Raw genomic sequence first — 17,344 nt, forward strand, 5'->3', positions numbered from 1 at the left:
TCTGTCTGAATTTCACATTTCATCAGCCGAGTCAATACATTGTTTACACCTTGAAAAAGCCTCGATTTTGTGTTGTCTTGGTGCTGGTTTTTTCACATCCAATGAAGTTAAATTAATTAATCCTTGTATGTCGAATTGTATGTACACGTAGTTCACTCGTGTTAAAAACATGCGTTAAGGTACCTATCTGAAGACCTGTGACGTCATATTTCAACTGTTACAACATGCAAGCGCCGTTTAGAGTTATCCCGTTTAGAGTTGTCCCGTTTAGAGTTACCCCGTTTAGAGTTATCCCGTTTAGAGTTACCCCGTTTAGAGTTACCCCGTTTCGAGTTATTCCGTTTAGAGTTACCCCGTTTAGAGTTACCCCGTTTATAGTTATCCCGTTTAGAGTTACCCCGTTTATAGTTACCCAGTTTAGAGTTACCCCGTTTAGAGTTATCCCGTTTAGAGTTATCCCGTTTAGAGTTACCCCGTTTATAGTTATCCCGTTTAGAGTTACCCCGTTTATAGTTACCCAGTTTAGAGTTACCCCGTTTAGAGTTATCCCGTTTAGAGTTATCCCGTTTAGAGTTACCCCGTTTAGAGTTATTCCGTTTAGAGTTACACCGTTTAGAGTTACCCCGTTTATAGTTATCCCGTTTAGAGTTACTCCGTTTATAGTTACCCGTTTAGAGTTATCCCGTTTAGAGTTATCCCGTTTAGAGTTATCCCGTTTAGAGTTACCCGTTTAGAGTTACCCGTTTAGAGTTACCCGTTTAGAGTTATTCCGTTTAGAGTTACCCCGTTTAGAGTTACCCCGTTTATAGTTATCCCGTTTAGAGTTACCCCGTTTAGAGTTATTCCGTTTAGAGTTACACCGTTTAGAGTTACCCCGTTTAGAGTTACCCCGTTTATAGTTATCCCGTTTAGAGTTACCCCGTTTAGAGTTATCCCGTTTAGAGTTACACCGTTTAGAGTTATCCCGTTTAGAGTTACCCCGTTTAGAGTTATTCCGTTTAGAGTTACACCGTTTAGAGTTACCCCGTTTATAGTTATCCCGTTTAGAGTTACTCCGTTTATAGTTACCCAGTTTAGAGTTACCCCGTTTAGAGTTATCCCGTTTAGAGTTATCCCGTTTAGAGTTACCCCGTTTAGAGTTATTCCGTTTAGAGTTAGAGTTACCCCGTTTAGAGTTACCCCGTTTAGAGTTATCCCGTTTAGAGTTACTCCGTTTATAGTTACCCAGTTTAGAGTTACCCCGTTTAGAGTTATCCCGTTTAGAGATATCCCGTTTAGAGTTACCCCGTTTAGATATCCCGTTTAGAGTTACCCCGTTTATAGTTACCCAGTTTAGAGTTACCCCGTTAAGAGTTATCCCGTTTAGAGTTACCCCGTTTAGAGATATCCCATTTAGAATAACCCCTTTTAGAGATATCCCGTATAGAGTTATCCCGTTTAGAGATATCCCCCCGGTTAGAGTTATCCCGTTTAGAGTTATCCCGTTTAGAGTTATTCCGTTTAGAGTTACCCGTTTAGAGTTATCCTGTATAGAGTTATCCCGTTTAGAGTTACCCCGTTTAGAGATATCCCATTTAGAATAACCCCTTTTAGAGATATCCCGTATAGAGTTATCCCGTTTAGAGATATCCCGTTTAGAGTGATCCCGTTTAGAGTTACCCCGTTTAGAGTTACCCCGTTTAGAGTTACCCCGTTTAGAGTTATCCTGTATAGAGTTACCCCGTTTAGAGTTACCCCGTTTAGAGATATCCCGTTTAGAGTTACCCCGTTTAGAGATATCCCGTTTAGATATATCCCGTTTAGAGTTACCCCGTTTAGAGATATCCCGTTTAGAGTTACCCCGTTTAGAGATATCCCGTTTAGAGTTATCCCGTTTAGAGTTACCCGTTTAGAGTTATCCTGTATAGAGTTACCCCGTTTAGAGTTACCCCGTTTAGAGTTATCCTGTATAGAGTTACCCTGTTTAGAGATATCCCGTTTAGAGATATCCCGTTTAGAGTTACCCCGTTTAGAGTTACCCCGGTTAGAGATATCCCGTTTAGAGTTAACCCGTTTAGAGATACCCCGTTTAGAGTTATCCTGTATAGAGTTACCCCGTTTAGAGTTACCCCGTTTAGAGATATCCCGTTTAGAGTTACCCCGTTTAGAGATATCCCGTTTAGAGATATCCCGTTTAGAGTTACCCCGTTTAGAGATATCCCGTTTAGAGTTATCCCGTTTAGAGTTACCCGTTTAGAGTTATCCTGTATAGAGTTAACCCGTTTAGAGTTACCCCGTTTAGAGTTATCCTGTATAGAGTTACCCTGTTTAGAGATATACCCCGTTTAGAGATATCCCGTTTAGAGTTACCCCGTTTAGAGTTACCCCGGTTAGAGATATCCCGTTTAGAGTTAACCCGTTTAGAGATACCCCGTTTAGAGTTATCCTGTATAGAGTTACCCCGTTTAGAGTTACCCCGTTTAGAGATATCCCGTTTAGAGTTACCCCGTTTAGAGTTATCCTGTATAGAGTTACCCCGTTTAGAGTTACCCCGTTTAGAGTTATCCTGTGTAGAGTTACCCCGTTTAGAGTTATCCTGTATAGAGTTACCCTGTTTAGAGTTATCCTGTATAGAGTTACCCCGTTTAGAGTTAACCAGTTTAGAGTTACCCCGTTTAGAGTTATCCTGTATAGAGTTACCCCGTTTAGAGATATCCCGTTTAGAGTTACCCCGTTTAGAGTTATCCTGTATAGAGTTACCCCGTTTAAAGTTATCCTGTATAGAGTTACCCCGTTTAGAGTTACCCCGTTTAGAGTTACCCCGTTTAGAGATATCCCGTTTAGAGTTATCCTGTATAGAGTTACCCCGTTTAGAGTTATCCTGTATAGAGTTACCCCGTTTAGAGCTTACCCGTTTAGAGTTAACCAGTTTAGAGTTACCCCGTTTAGAGTTATCCTGTATAGAGTTACCCCGTTTAGAGTTACCCCGTTTAGAGTTACCCCGTTTAGAGTTATCCCGTTTAGAGTTACCCCGTTTAGAGTTATCCTGTATAGAGTTACCCCGTTTAGAGTTACCCTGTTTATCCTGTTTAGAGTTACCCCGTTTAGAGTTACTCTGTTTATCCTGTATAGAGTTACCTCGTTTAGAGTTACCCTGTTTATCCTGTATAGAGTTACCCCGTTTAGAGTTACCCCGTTTAGAGTTACCCCGTTTAGAGTTACCCTGTTTATCCTGTATAGAGTTACCCCGTTTAAAGTTATCCTGTATAGAGTTACCCCGTTTAGAGTTACCCCGTTTAGAGTTATCCTGTATAGAGTTACCCCGTTTAGAGTTATCCTGTATAGAGTTACCCCGTTTAGAGTTACCCCGTTTAGAGTTATCCCGTTTAGAATTACCCTGTTTAGAGTTATCCCGTTTAGAGTTATCCTGTATAGAGTTACCCCGTTTAGAGTTACCCCGTTTAGAGTTACCCGTTTAGAGTTACCCCGTTTAGAGTTTTCCTGTATAGAGTTACCCCGTTTAGAGTTACCCCGTTTGAATTTCATTCCTATTTTCTATTATTTTCATTATTATAACAAGCTCACTTATCATTTATATATCACTGGATCGAAAAATGTCCGACCTCTCCAGTGTTGATTGAACATTTAAGAAAAGAACATACTTATTACCTGTTACCATGTTTTGATTTATGAATCATATTCTTTGTTTTACTGGAAGTCAACGCTCTTGTTGGTATAAAGAATAGCAGCTGTTTCACCGCTAACGATGATAGTATATGATAATAGTGTTGTCAACCTGATTTTCACTTATTTCACCAGCAAACTGTAACAAATTGTTATTATCAGTATAAAAGCATAAATGTATATTTAAATATTTGAAAGAAAGAAGGAAAAAGAGAAAGAAAAAAAGAGAGAAAGAAAGAAAGATAGGAAAAAGATAGAAAGAAATATTAAGAAAGAAAGAAGAATCTCCATTTCCCGAGAGTGTCTCGGTACTATAACTAGTAGTCGCGTGATAGTGTGTTTGGTAGTCGATGATCCTGGCTCCATCAACATGTCGGTATAAAACGCCAGACGCAAACTGGCTAATAAGCCATCATACCTGGCTTAAACAAAAAATAAAAAAAACATCGCTGCGATCGTTTTATGGAAGCCAGCCTTCGTCATTTCCGGTTTAATATCTAGGAGGACTTGTCTTGTCATGATCCTATCGCTTCCAGACGTTGGAATTTGCTGCACTTCCGGTGGAAAGGGATAGCACATTGTTGTAAAGCTATGATTGCTGGGACGGTCGATAACTGTTGTACAAATTTTGTTTTGTTAAAAAAATATGTCTATCTATATGTCTTTACTCATAGTAATGAATCCCACTATCCCATGCAAAAAAATACCTGTAAGATAAAAACAAAGTATTTAAAAATGTGTCCATCATTGTTTAAACAACATAGAACAAACAAGAAAATATTAACATGCCAATATCATCATAATCCAAACTGAAATTCAATAAAACTACGGCAAAATATGAACAAAAGAAAAATTTACACGGAAAAAAATATACGGAGAATAAGACCAGGTGTTCCGGAAGAGTGCGCGTTTTCTGCTTTATAGCCTTATAAACTTTAGTCACTTTAAATACGCAAAAACATGTTTAAATGTTATTATGAAAATAAATCTTATTTTTTTTTCAAAAAATGAGATAAAAATATTGAGATCATACCTTGTATGTTAAAGCATAATTAAAGCACTAACACAGTTACGGATTTTAATTCCAAAACATGAGTACGAAATCCAAAACATGACTACGAAATCCAAAACAGGACTACGAAATCCAAAACACCACGAAGAATATAAAATAAGAAAACTACAAGATTAGGAGAATTAAGTCGAAAACTGAGAAAACTGTCCCATGAAAAGTAAAGGGTGTTAACTCTTCCAAAAAGACAAAACAGAAGCTTCTTTTTTCATATATATATATTTGATTGCTTGGATTATAGAAAGCTGACAAAATAATATATCAATAACTCTTTGAATAATTTTCGAATTAGAATACAAAATAAAAGCAAAATTCATGTTACAGTTTTCTAAACTGTTTCAAACTTTTAAATAGGACAAAATAGCTTTCCGTGTAAAAACACTATAACCGTTACGGCTTTACGCCAGAATATTGGACAACTTTTTTTTATATATCTTTAAAAACATAACTTGTTTTAATAGGTGTTGACGTATCTGTACATAGAAGTGTGTAAACAAATGTATGATATATAAGACAGATACGGAGATAGTGGGTGCCATATTAGTCTATAGGTCGATCTAAGGTTGCGTGTGTTCCGACATTCTACTGTAGATAGAATAATGCGTTCATGTTGCGGACGTGTCGAGTCTGGCCTTCTATATTAACAGGTCGTGTTGTTGGTGTATTCTGGGCCTTTAAGCACATAGACCTACTGTAACGCCGAGGACGAAGCGATTTCACTTTGTATATTTGTCCGCAATGACGATAACGCCGGTATTCTTAGACCACGTGATCATGACGTATCCTTTCCTGGCCCTTCAAAAGTTGAGATAAAAAAAGCCGAATTAGGTTCTGCAATACATAAACACAATCTTACTTCAAAGTAAAATTGGTATATAAGGGTTAGACTATGAACAAGGATAGATTCACAGAGATCTATGAAAAAAAATACCAGGATAATCAGCCAAGGTATTCCGGAAGTTGTTAGCCAATTCCGGAAGTTGTTAGCCAATTCAAGGAAATAATGTCACGTTTTTAGATGAAAAAAAAAAAAAACTGGTGAAAAATGTAAATAACAGTTTATTGACAGAGTGCCATCAGGAAATTGTCTGATTCCTGGCCGGCTTGCAGAAAATCAAAAGAAAATACCAAACTAAAGCTAATTAAAACATGTTTCCATGTACGATAAAACGTGACAACAAATTATACATATAGTTAAGCAGACACGAAAACGATGAGCAATACTTCAGGAGTTTGAAGTTTCATTCCACGATAATGCTAACAATAAAAGTTCGAATGCAGTTAACAAGGAACCATTTGACAAAGTTTAAACTAGCAATATCAGAATCGTTTTGTCACACCCAGGTACCAATTACAGTAATCGCTGAATTTCCCGATGTCGCCAAGTGTCTTGAATATCTGTTCAATGAACAGCTACCATCAATGGCTTTTATTTGGTAGTCAGATAATGATCAATGATTTGTACTGGACAGGATCCGTTTGTCTTCAATGCATTTACGTTCATCAGATGAAGTAGAAATACCAATAAACTCTTGTTAGCATTAGATATTTTTTCTTTGAATAAGCTAAATGGCATTCCTTTTTAAACAAAACAAAATCCAGTTCCGATTTCGTGTTGATTCTGGGAATGATGTTTGTCTTGAACATGGCTGCAAGATTCCAGTTCTTCATTGTGTTAAAGGCTAGACATAAGCAACTAGGACTTGTTGTTAAGTAAATGGCGCGATGTCGTTTATGCTTGAACATCTAAATTTAACACAGCTATGCGACAGTTTCATTTTTTAACTAATATGTTGTTACATCATTTTTTTTAATGAACCTCGCTATGGTGTTGAAGATAGAACTTTAATAATTTTTAAGACTAGTGGCCAGTTCGGTGGAGGAGTCGGGGTTAATATCAATCTATTCTACAGTCATCATACCGTTATACGAATAACCACGAAAACACTTGTATTTACAGTGTAGTCGTATGATCGCTGAAAATATAACGTCATTGAATAACGAAATACACTAAAACGCCACATACATATGTGCGCGTTTGAATTATCTCCCCTGAAAAAAACTTACTTTGAAAAGTTAAAATGAAAACATTTGAGCAGATCCCCCCACAAAATTTGTTTTACCACAGATCCCCCCACAAAATTTGTTTTACCACAGATCCCCCCACAAAATTTGTTTTACCACAGATGCCCCCACAGAATTTGTTTTAACACATTAAACAAATATACACCTTTGAGTTTTTTTAGTTATATTAACGGACACAATTTCTAAAACAATATGGTGCAGAATTAACTTAAATCTGTCCGGCTTAACTGACGGTATTAGAATGACCCAGCTGCACTTTGTAATAAAACCACGTGTTATACATATTCATGAGCGCCATTGTCCCATAAAAAGATGAAAAACAGAATCGCAAAGACAATATGTTTCGTCTGTCCTAAATACTTGAAAACAAGCCTACCGCAAAAAACTAGCCTGTTCTGAATTAGACCTGTAGTTTTTTCAATATATAAACATGCTTATCATCAAAAAAAAAAAAAAAAAAAAGATACTGCGCGTCTTGTTTTCGTGGTAGACTAACTGTCTATGTAACCTTACCAATCCTGTCTTATGGTAGAGCATGTATTTCAAACCAATAATAGGACGTTTTCCTTTCCGTCGAGCAAGCACACGGTTAACAGAACGCAAAAAATTGCTGACGTCGATTCTAAAAATCTACTTTTAGATTCATACCAACAAATGGAATAGACTCCCTCTCCAAAAATCTGACATTTTTCGTTTCTTCCATGTGCTTATAGGGATTGGAGCAATTCCTCTCGGAATGTATTCATTGTGGCCCCTATATCTACACGTGAATGTCTTTTCATCAAAATAGTCTATGGAGTAATCCTTGTTAGTGGGTGACGTAATAAGTCTTAAAAAGTCGGTTATAGGTAGGAGGGGGTTTAATAGGTAGAACAGCCACTGGTGACTCTTCACAACAAATTGGAAGTTTTCCTCCGTGAAAAAAAACCCCAACATTTTCGTGGCTTATCATATTTAATCTGATTAAAATTTAAATGTTTACATTTCTGTCTTATTTGATATATGTAGTAAACTAAAAACAATACATATCCATGTGTTTGGCAAAAAGTAGTTCCAATAACATTTTCATACGCAAGTTTAAAGGTAAATGTTTCAATGCTAGTGTTGTGAACATGTAATCTGGTTTTATAGTGATACAAAATTGCAAGTGTAGATATACACATTGTAAATATATATAAAGCATGTTTTGAAAGCTCAATGATTGTTAAGAGAAATATTCATTAAATGTTTTAAAATCCTATTTTTTATCAAATGTTTATGCTTTTCTATAATTGTAGTGATAAGTATGAAAATGCCTGGAATTCCTAACTATTCCTGAATCAGAATCCTACTATGTAGCATACTGAAGTTACAATCAGAAAAATCACAACGAAGACAAATAGGGTAATTTATTATTTAGACAAATGCAGGTTTCCGTACATACGTGACCGGGTATTTAATTCTCTTCAAGTGAAATGATGTTTAAACATTTTTCATAGATTTATTTTCTTCAAAACGCTACGGAATTCAACATTTGGATTATCAGCTTTATGAGTTTTTTTCTCTCCCTCTTTCTTTCTGATTTATGCAATCGATCAGCACCTGACTTACCAAATTATATAAGTGAGTCGTTTAAATCTGTATGCGGGAATGATATAAGACTAAATCGTGTATCTTAACAGGATAACAGAATATCGAGGCCGAGATCTGTCAAACTGGATCACATTAATGATAAATCACCTTTAAGCAATAATTGATTTTTCTTCGGGCAAAAGTTATTTCTAAATATCAGTTAAGAATCTAATTCGACAGTACATACATGCTGCTTATTGTTGTCAATACAGAAACTTTATTTCAATATAAATTCTTCCGATTATAACAGCGTTTCTACCTTAGAACTAAAACACTGAGGACAATTAAACTATTTATCTTTGTGTTTATTGTTAACAATATCCAGAGAAGTCGTGATTGAAGAAAAACGGAAAGAAAAATAGATTTCTGATTCTCGGAATTTTCTCTAAGTGGCATGCGACGGATCTCCCGTATGTTGTTCATTAAGGACGCCGCCAGCATCTTAAACTAATTTCCGCTTTAGAATTATCTCAGGTGTTCACGGGTTGATAACCCATCAAACTTACAAAAACAAACAATCCATAAAAAAAAAAACATGTTAAAAGCAGATAAGTTACTCGGACAAAAATTTTCCGAATCATCATTCCAGAACCGGAATAAAGTTGTGGTATTCATTAGACTTTATATGTAAGTTACAAGATACATTTGAATTTACTGCAAATTTACCAAAAAGTGCCATCTTGTAAAGGAATATTCCATGGTAAATATAAATATCAGCCAATCAAAATGACAGGATTAACAGCCCTGACCTGTCGTTGTAGTTACGAAGCGACGTCTGCCGGAGATCAGAAAAACTACGAAGGTAACACAGTCTATGCTATTCAATAGCTTTAGAGGACATGAACTATGAAGATAAAATCATACAATGTGTTTGAGTGTTGTGTTCGATATTTTATAAAGTATCACATCACAAAGGGTTAACATACGATAACACAATGCACAGTGTTTGTAAAGAGATTTTTAAGATACGTTTAAGAGACTGAGGGTGATTTAGATGCTGATAGTCTGATCGTACCCGCCATGCCAACATGATATTGATAGAGACGGTGACATACAGTTATGTTGTCAACAGACTTTGATCATTCAGAACAGAGACACTTTTTACTTGACATGTTTGTTGTGTAAGTTATACAATGTATAGTCACATAGAGAGATTTTGTGTGTTGTTCTATGAATTATCAAATTAACAAGTTCGAGATGGAATGAGTGACGACTCAGACAACGTCTGTGATAGACACAGAACAACACCAACGTCTGCGATAGACACAGAACAACACCAACGTCTGCGATAGACACAGAACAACGCCACCAACGTCTGTGATAGACACAGAACAACACCAAAGTCTGTGATAGACACTCAACAACGACACCAACGTCTGTGACAGACACAGAACAACGCCACCAAAGTCTGTGATAGACACACAACAACGACACCAACGTCTGTGATAGACACAGAACAACGACATCGTTTGAAATTGAAGAATATCATTTTTATACAATAAGTTATTGCTAATACATAAGGAATTTGAAGTCTCAAAATATCACAATCATACAAAGATTTTTTTAAAACTGATAATAAATAAATATGATTGAATCGCTTTATATAATATACTTTCGAAATCAAAATTTGAAATAGTGTTAATGAAAACATGTGTAATTTTAAAGAAAATTATCGAATTCCTAAAGCAAAATTATAGCTTCGAAAGTTTGGGTGGTAAAGCATTTTCACTAATGCAAAGAAAACACTAATTATATACACAAGCGGGAGTAACATTTCATCAGGATACCTTTTAGGAAATTCTGTCCATTTTCTGGTGATATCGAATAATTATCTGTAGTTACTGTCCACACTAACTGATAAGAAAAGTTTCCTGTCTTAAAATCTCAAAATCGATAAGTGATAACGACTCCATTTCCGCCCTATCAGAGTTACTGCCCCTAGTTAATGTTTTAACGATAGGAGGCGGAAATGGAGCAACGCAAACTATCACAAGGACGGCTTAAGCGATAGCTGTTCCACTGCAAACTAGATTGTCTTCTACTTAGAACAGAAAATTCCATTTCACACACAAAAACTATTGCGATAGTAACAAAATTGCATAGAAGCAGTTATGAAAACAAAACGTTATTTTCTATCTAACTGTCACTAAATAAGGTAATCGTTTTTATAAAAAAAAAGCATTTATTCCATTACTATGTGTTCATTCTTTCGATAAAAAGTGATTTATTTTAAGACTTTCACGTAAACTTTCCTCGTAAAATTGCATCAATTGTGATTTAGATAAAATTCTACATTTGCAAAATAGAAAGAGATCTTCAATAGAGTGAACACTGCTGGGTCATTACAAAGATGTTAGATGTATAAATTGAGTTTGTTGAAATAATCACAAGATTATTTATTTTTATTGAGTTTTATTGACACCAATTAAATTAACTTATTTTTAAGTCAGGCTCTACAATCCGTTTTGTTTTAGAATGATACGAGATTGTCGACTGATTTTCGGAATTCTTTCAATAAAATTAATTTAAAAACGTGGTAAATTACATTGAAAACAGGAAATGTCAGCGTGATTTGATAATTCTCTATATTGGGAAAAGATAAAGTATCAGATAGGATCATTTTCATACCAAGGAAAGTTTTCTTTTTCTTTCAGATTTCAGACGGTAATGATACTCCAGGTTTGATTTAAATCGTCTTTTAGAAAACAGAAATATATTTCAAGCCAAACATTAGGAAAAATTGTTTGTCTCGAAATTAATTTCAGAGTGTGATTTAACCTCATGAATTTAAAATATTTTGGGAATACTAAATCTAAATCCATAATACCTATAATCATTTGAAGTCTCTCTCTCTCTCTCTCTCTCTCTCTCTCTCTCTCTCTCTCTCTCTCTCTCTCTCTCTCTCTCTCTCTCTCTCTCTCTCTCTCTCTCTCTCTCTCTCTCTCTCTCTCTCTCTCTCTCTCTCTCTCTCTCTCTCTCTCTCTCTCTCTCTCTCTCTCTCTCTCTCTCTCTCTCTCTCTCTCTCTCTCTCTCTCTCTCTCTCTCTCTCTCTCTCTCTCTCTCTCTCTCTCGTACGCGCCATGATATTTGAGACACGCTGTTCTATTTAATGGACCAGATCAGTTACAATTAAACCACATGTAACGAAACGATCAAAAAATTGTAATATGTAATATAGTATTTTGTCCGTATATAGGCGATATGCCAATGTATAACGAACACGACAAACCATTTATTTTTAAACTTTTGTGTTGCATAGAGAAATGTTACCGGCTGTCCTGTCTCATATTTAAATTAAACAACCATAAAGTAACATGAATAGAAACTAAGTGACCTACATAAAACAAAAGCAAATTAAAATACGGCTCAGGGTTTCGAGTCGAATCGAATTTGATGCTAAGATACAGACTGAATGACAGGAAATAGACATGAAATGTACATTAAGATACGATTGCGTATACTTACATATGTGTACTCAGAGAGTCACGATTCTCCACATGTATATACGTCAATCGTTAAATTTTATTATTGTTCTTATCATTTAAGTAAGGTGTTTCCAGTTCCTGGTATCAATTTGATATAAGCACGAAGTTTTTCCCAATCCATCTGCAATATATGTATACGTAATATTGCTGAATATTGGATCCAATTTTTGTTTAAACTTAACTAAATACTTAATCTGCAACTATTTAGGATGAATAAACGTCTTTTCAACATCCATGTTCTGATAATGCTAATGCTTTGTAATTTCATAGAATTCATGATTGTTCAAATAATCTCTGTATTGGCTATGGCGACACTTCTTGATCCGCATATCTCAAAACTGCTGAAAAGTGATGTATCACACAATGTCGATGATAAATTAGGCTATATAAAGAGATATACGATTTGAAATTAACTCCTGGTCTGTATAAACTACTGTGGTGAACTGTCTGACCGCTCCAGACATATATTACGAATTACAAACGAAATACTCGGCGGATTTACAAGGCACACCGTGCGGAAACGGCGTTTGTTTCAAACATAAATTATTTCTTCCCAATATACCAGAAATAGCGCTCTCCCTTTGAATACGACAATAAAACATACTGTGAAATAGATAGACGTATTTTCGTATCTCCGGAACGGTCAACAGGTCAGGCAGACTCTTGCTGTCGATTCATTTAAGCGTCTGGAAGATCCAGACAATAGCGTGCTTTGTCTCTACAGCGGAAGCAACATTTTTTTGTGACTTAACGCAGATTTTTTTTTATCGCAATGCTGCCTTGTTGAAAAGAAATACAGTATCTTTGCTTTGATTTATACAATCCTACATTTCCGTACTCATATATCTATAGATACTCATATCATTTTGAAGCTTGGTTTTGAGAATCAACAGGGGTATAATGCGTGGCCCGCTGGGGCTTATCATTTTGATTTCCTTCACATTTCCGCACTGAATGACATAGTTATGTGATGTGTTGTTTTTCAGAACCCTTTGATCACGCGAAGTTTATAAGAAGATTATGGCTTCAAAGTTTGATATCAAAGCAAAATTCTCATAAACAATATCATCTGTTTACTATTTGGAGTTTGATCAGCTCAGGTCAATTTGTCAAATGTGTTTCTTGCCTAGCGGTTCGACTTAAAATATCATCACATCAACTGTGTTGTCATTTCATTAAAATATACCAATACAAGCGTAACAGTGATCGAACCGTCGTGCTATTTTTTTTCTTAACAATTTTCGCTATCATTGAAAACCTTGTGGTATTAAAACACTTCACATAATTAAACCCAAAACGTTATTATTGACGAACTCAGGGATAACGAATATCTGAAACGTTTATCAGTTTTCCGTCAGCATTAGACCTTTTTTAAAGAGATAGATGACAGGTACAAAATATATAACTAGAAATACTGACTTTGTCAATAACTTATAGTCTTCTGATAGCATGACTGTTAGAATTATGTAACTTATAAAGTGGATGGAACTTCTAAAAATAAAAATCAAGGGTTAGATACAGGTTACAGGTGGATTTCTATACATAGTACACAAAATTAAAGAGTCTCGAATTCAAAATATATGAGACACATGTTACAGGGGGTGAGTAACCTCCACTGGGCAGTGGCAGATGTTACAGGGAGTGTTGAGAAATATAGAATCGCGTTGTTGTGTTTTAATGGCTTCTACGATACAATATGTAATTATCAAATGAAAACGTAAATATTTTTTCTGAGTTACAGTAGAGCTCGGAACTATAAGATATTTTCGATACAGCGCTGTCGTCAACAACTCTTTTATCACAGTACAATAACAAAGCAAAAATTTCTCAATGTGTTAAAAACTTTTTTTATGTATATGTGTTAATATGTCACTTTTGATAAATTTATGAATATGTTTTGAAGAATTCCTAAAAGTGGATGGTAGTTTTATATCTCTGTCACCTGTTAAACTATCGGTTACATAGATCTGTGTAACTCCGCGTCAAGTGTTAGTCTCTAGCATATGCAATATCCGTAAACAAAGGATTCATGACTTAGAACCTGACGATCGATTTTTTTTTCTTTTATTTTCTTCTTCTTTAAAGTATTGACAAAATACCACAAGGGATTGTCTGGATCATTTCAGCTCTGTGACATCTCGTGTGCTGTAGGCAATTCTCGAGAGAGAGTTATAAATCCTGTTTATCAAAGCCGGTAGAAACATCAAAAACTGAATTTTAACACGTGCAATTAACTATTGGCCCTGGTCGTGGGAGATCCCCCACGACCGAGAAACGTTTGAGGCTTTCCTAAATTTCGATGTAAAATTATTTTGATAGAGTCCTTTTATATTGTTATCGATTGTTTCCTTTCAGCATCTTTACTTTGGTATCAAGTGTATGCTGCAGACCCCAAGGACAGTAAAGTCAACCAGGAGAGTTTCTTGTAAGTAAATAGATGTATGTCCTTATGTGTTTATTCTACTTTTTTTTCATCATCTCTTTTCACTTTTAATCATTTGTTTAGCTTCCACAATTAGTATTATACAAATGTTGTACACGATATCCATCGTGACGTCAGAAGTTTGCAATACATTGCAATTTCAGAAATTTTAGAAATGTACACTCAGGAAGACATAACAGGCAAGGAATTATTTATACATCTTATTTCACCACAAGAAGTATCACATTGAAGAAAACTTAAATTTGAGGATAAAAATATCTTTAACAGCACAATCTCATAATAAGATTTTCTTAAACCCAAAAATGATATAAAAATGTAATTTCGGTTCCTTTTTGCATGAACTCTTTTCACCTTCATAATGTCAGAATTCTGAAACTGGGGATAGATATTGTTACAACATGTACCATGAGATACTTAGCTGACTCAGTCAAGAGACGACACAGCGTGTAGCTTGGTATGTCAACATCCTGCCGTACATGAAACGGCAACACATTGGAAAGACAAGATGTGTTTATGAAACACTATGTCCGCGGTTGCAAAAAATTCTGAAGTGGGACGTTAAAACTGTACTGTGTAAGGCTTGTCCTAATTGCAGGCACACTTTGTGAAAGACTTATGTCTTTATGTAGCAATAGGCCAAATGTAGGTCAAAGGTCACGGTCAAACATTTTAATACATTGTACCACCGGAAACCTCTTGTCACATGGAACATACATAAAAAATAAGAAAGCCCAACCATCTTACGGTAAAATACATTGTAATTATGGGCAAGGTTAAAGTTGACAACAGACAAACAAACAGACAAATAAACAGACAAACAAACAGACAAACAAACAGAAAGCACAACAACAATATGACCCCGGATCTTTCTATCTGGGGACATAACATTGACTTTGAAATGGCGAAGATTTAAATGTATTAAATAGTTTGATCTACCAGAAACAATTACATCGTACGAAATTGTGTGTGGAGACCCAGTGATACTGCTAGTGTCAGATATAAAACAATATAAATGTAGTTATACCTCGTTATTCCGGCACCTGTATAGCAGGTTAACCTGTCTATTCTGTATGACACGATATAGACTGGATGAGCCAGGATGTCGGCAAGCAGATAACTACAAACTCTAATTTAGATATGGCAGTACCTTCTGCTGTAAATATTGAGTATATATATTTAACCCTTAGATATCGATTTATAAAGATTTTCGTTATATTGGAAATGTTTCTGAAGCGCGCGGTTTATTTTTTCAGACTACTACAACAAACGTTACTGGTAATACTTTTATTATCTAATTAATCAATTCTTCCTTCGAAACATTTTATGTCAAATAATGAAAGATGAAAGAACCTTCTGAACAACATGTTCTTTACAAAAACATTAGAAATTAAGTGAAATTTTATACAGAAATCAAAGAGAGCACTTGATGTGGGAGGTAACATCGTCACGATTATCTCACAGGCTGAGACAGTGTTACGTTTGAATGTTCCTCACAACCCGATCAGGGATAGATCAGGTCCACCGCGGAAACAAAATGCTTCTAGCCGCTTGGTCACATGTTCTAAGTCACGTCAAGCGGTCACGTGTTACTAATGGATTATACCTTGTAGTCATGCACGTGCGTCAAGTTTTCATCCCCTTGTCAAAGAAGCCATGTAAGTGAGTTTTATGGTCACGTGTTCGAAGATTGGGGGCTGTGGTCCCAGTTGGCGCCTCAAAGCTACATTGTCTAGCCTTGTGTGTCCATGACGCGTGTAACTTGTCTTTTAAAGAAGGAATCACTATTGTGCGTATTTGTTTGTTTGTTTTGCTATATATATATCTATATATACAAGTAGATAAAATAATTACGAATTCATACCTTAGGTGCAGATCTAAAAATGTCGTTAAACTCGAGTTTTCCTTTTTTAAGAATATCCACAAATGGACCGATTCTCATGTTTTCGAAGAAATAATCTCTACCTTCCGATACAGGGATGTATGTGTTGTTTTGTACTGATGGTGTCTACCTTCCGATACAGGGATGTATGTGTTGTTTTATAGTGATGGTGTCTACCTTCCGATACAGGGATGTATGTGTTGTTTTGTAGTGATGGTGTCTACCTTCCGATACAGGGATGTATATGTTGTTTTGTAGTGATGGTCGGTACCTTCCGATACAGGGATGTATGTGTTGTTTTGTAGTGATGGTGTCTACCTTCCGATACAGGGATGTTTGTGTTGTTTTGTAGTGATGGTCGGTACCTTCCGATTCAGTGATGTATATGTTGTTTTGTAGTGATAGTCGGTACCTTCCGATACAGGGATATATGTGTTGTTTTGTAGTGATGGTGTCTACCTTCCGATACCGGGATGTATGTGTTATTTTGTAATGATGGTGTCTACCTTCGGAAAACAGGGATGTATATGTTGTTTTGTAGTGATGGTGTCTATCTTCCGATACAAGGATGTATATGTTGTTTTGTAGTGAAGGTGTCTACCTTCCGATACAAGGTTGTATGTGTTCTTTTGTAGTGATGGTCTCTACCTTCCGATACCGGGATGTATGTGTTGTTTTGTAGTGATGGTCGGTACCTTCCGATACAGGGATGTATATGTTGTTTTGTAGTGAAGGTGTCTACCTTCCGATACAAGGTTGTATGTGTTCTTTTGTAGTGATGGTCTCTACCTTCCGATACAGGGATGAATGTGTTGTTTTGTAGTGATGGTCGGTACCTTCCGATACAGGGATGTATATGTTGTTTTGTAGTGATGGTGTCTACCTTCCGATACAGGGATGTATATGTTGTTTTGTAGTGAAGGTGTCTACCTTCCGATACAAGGATGTATGTGTTGTTTTGTAGTGATGGTCTCTACCTTCCGATACAGGGATGTATATGTTGTTTTGTAGTGATGGTGTCTACCTTCCGATACAGGGATGTATGTGTTGTTTTGTAGTAATTGTGTCTACCTTCCGATACAGAGATGTATGTGTTCTTTTGTAGTGGT

General features: G+C 35.9%; 1 protein-coding gene across 1 annotated transcript; it reads right to left on the reverse strand.

The window, feature by feature from the left end:
* Positions 1-203: 203 nt before the first annotated feature.
* LOC132548033 (homeobox protein 2-like) lies at positions 204-16,295 on the reverse strand. Its single transcript, XM_060211852.1, has 5 exons — positions 16,218-16,295; positions 2,303-3,406; positions 1,885-2,079; positions 741-1,705; positions 204-651 (listed from the first exon to the last, which is right to left on the reverse strand). The coding sequence occupies exons 1-5, from the start codon at positions 16,293-16,295 to the stop codon at positions 204-206; spliced, it is 2,790 nt and encodes a 929-aa protein (XP_060067835.1).
* Positions 16,296-17,344: the final 1,049 nt, after the last annotated feature.

Source organism: Ylistrum balloti, unplaced genomic scaffold (assembly GCF_031769215.1).
Source record: "Ylistrum balloti isolate Yb309-2 unplaced genomic scaffold, AGI_CSIRO_Ybal_v1 Utg369998, whole genome shotgun sequence".
Classification (NCBI taxonomy): Eukaryota; Metazoa; Mollusca; class Bivalvia; order Pectinida; family Pectinidae; genus Ylistrum; species Ylistrum balloti.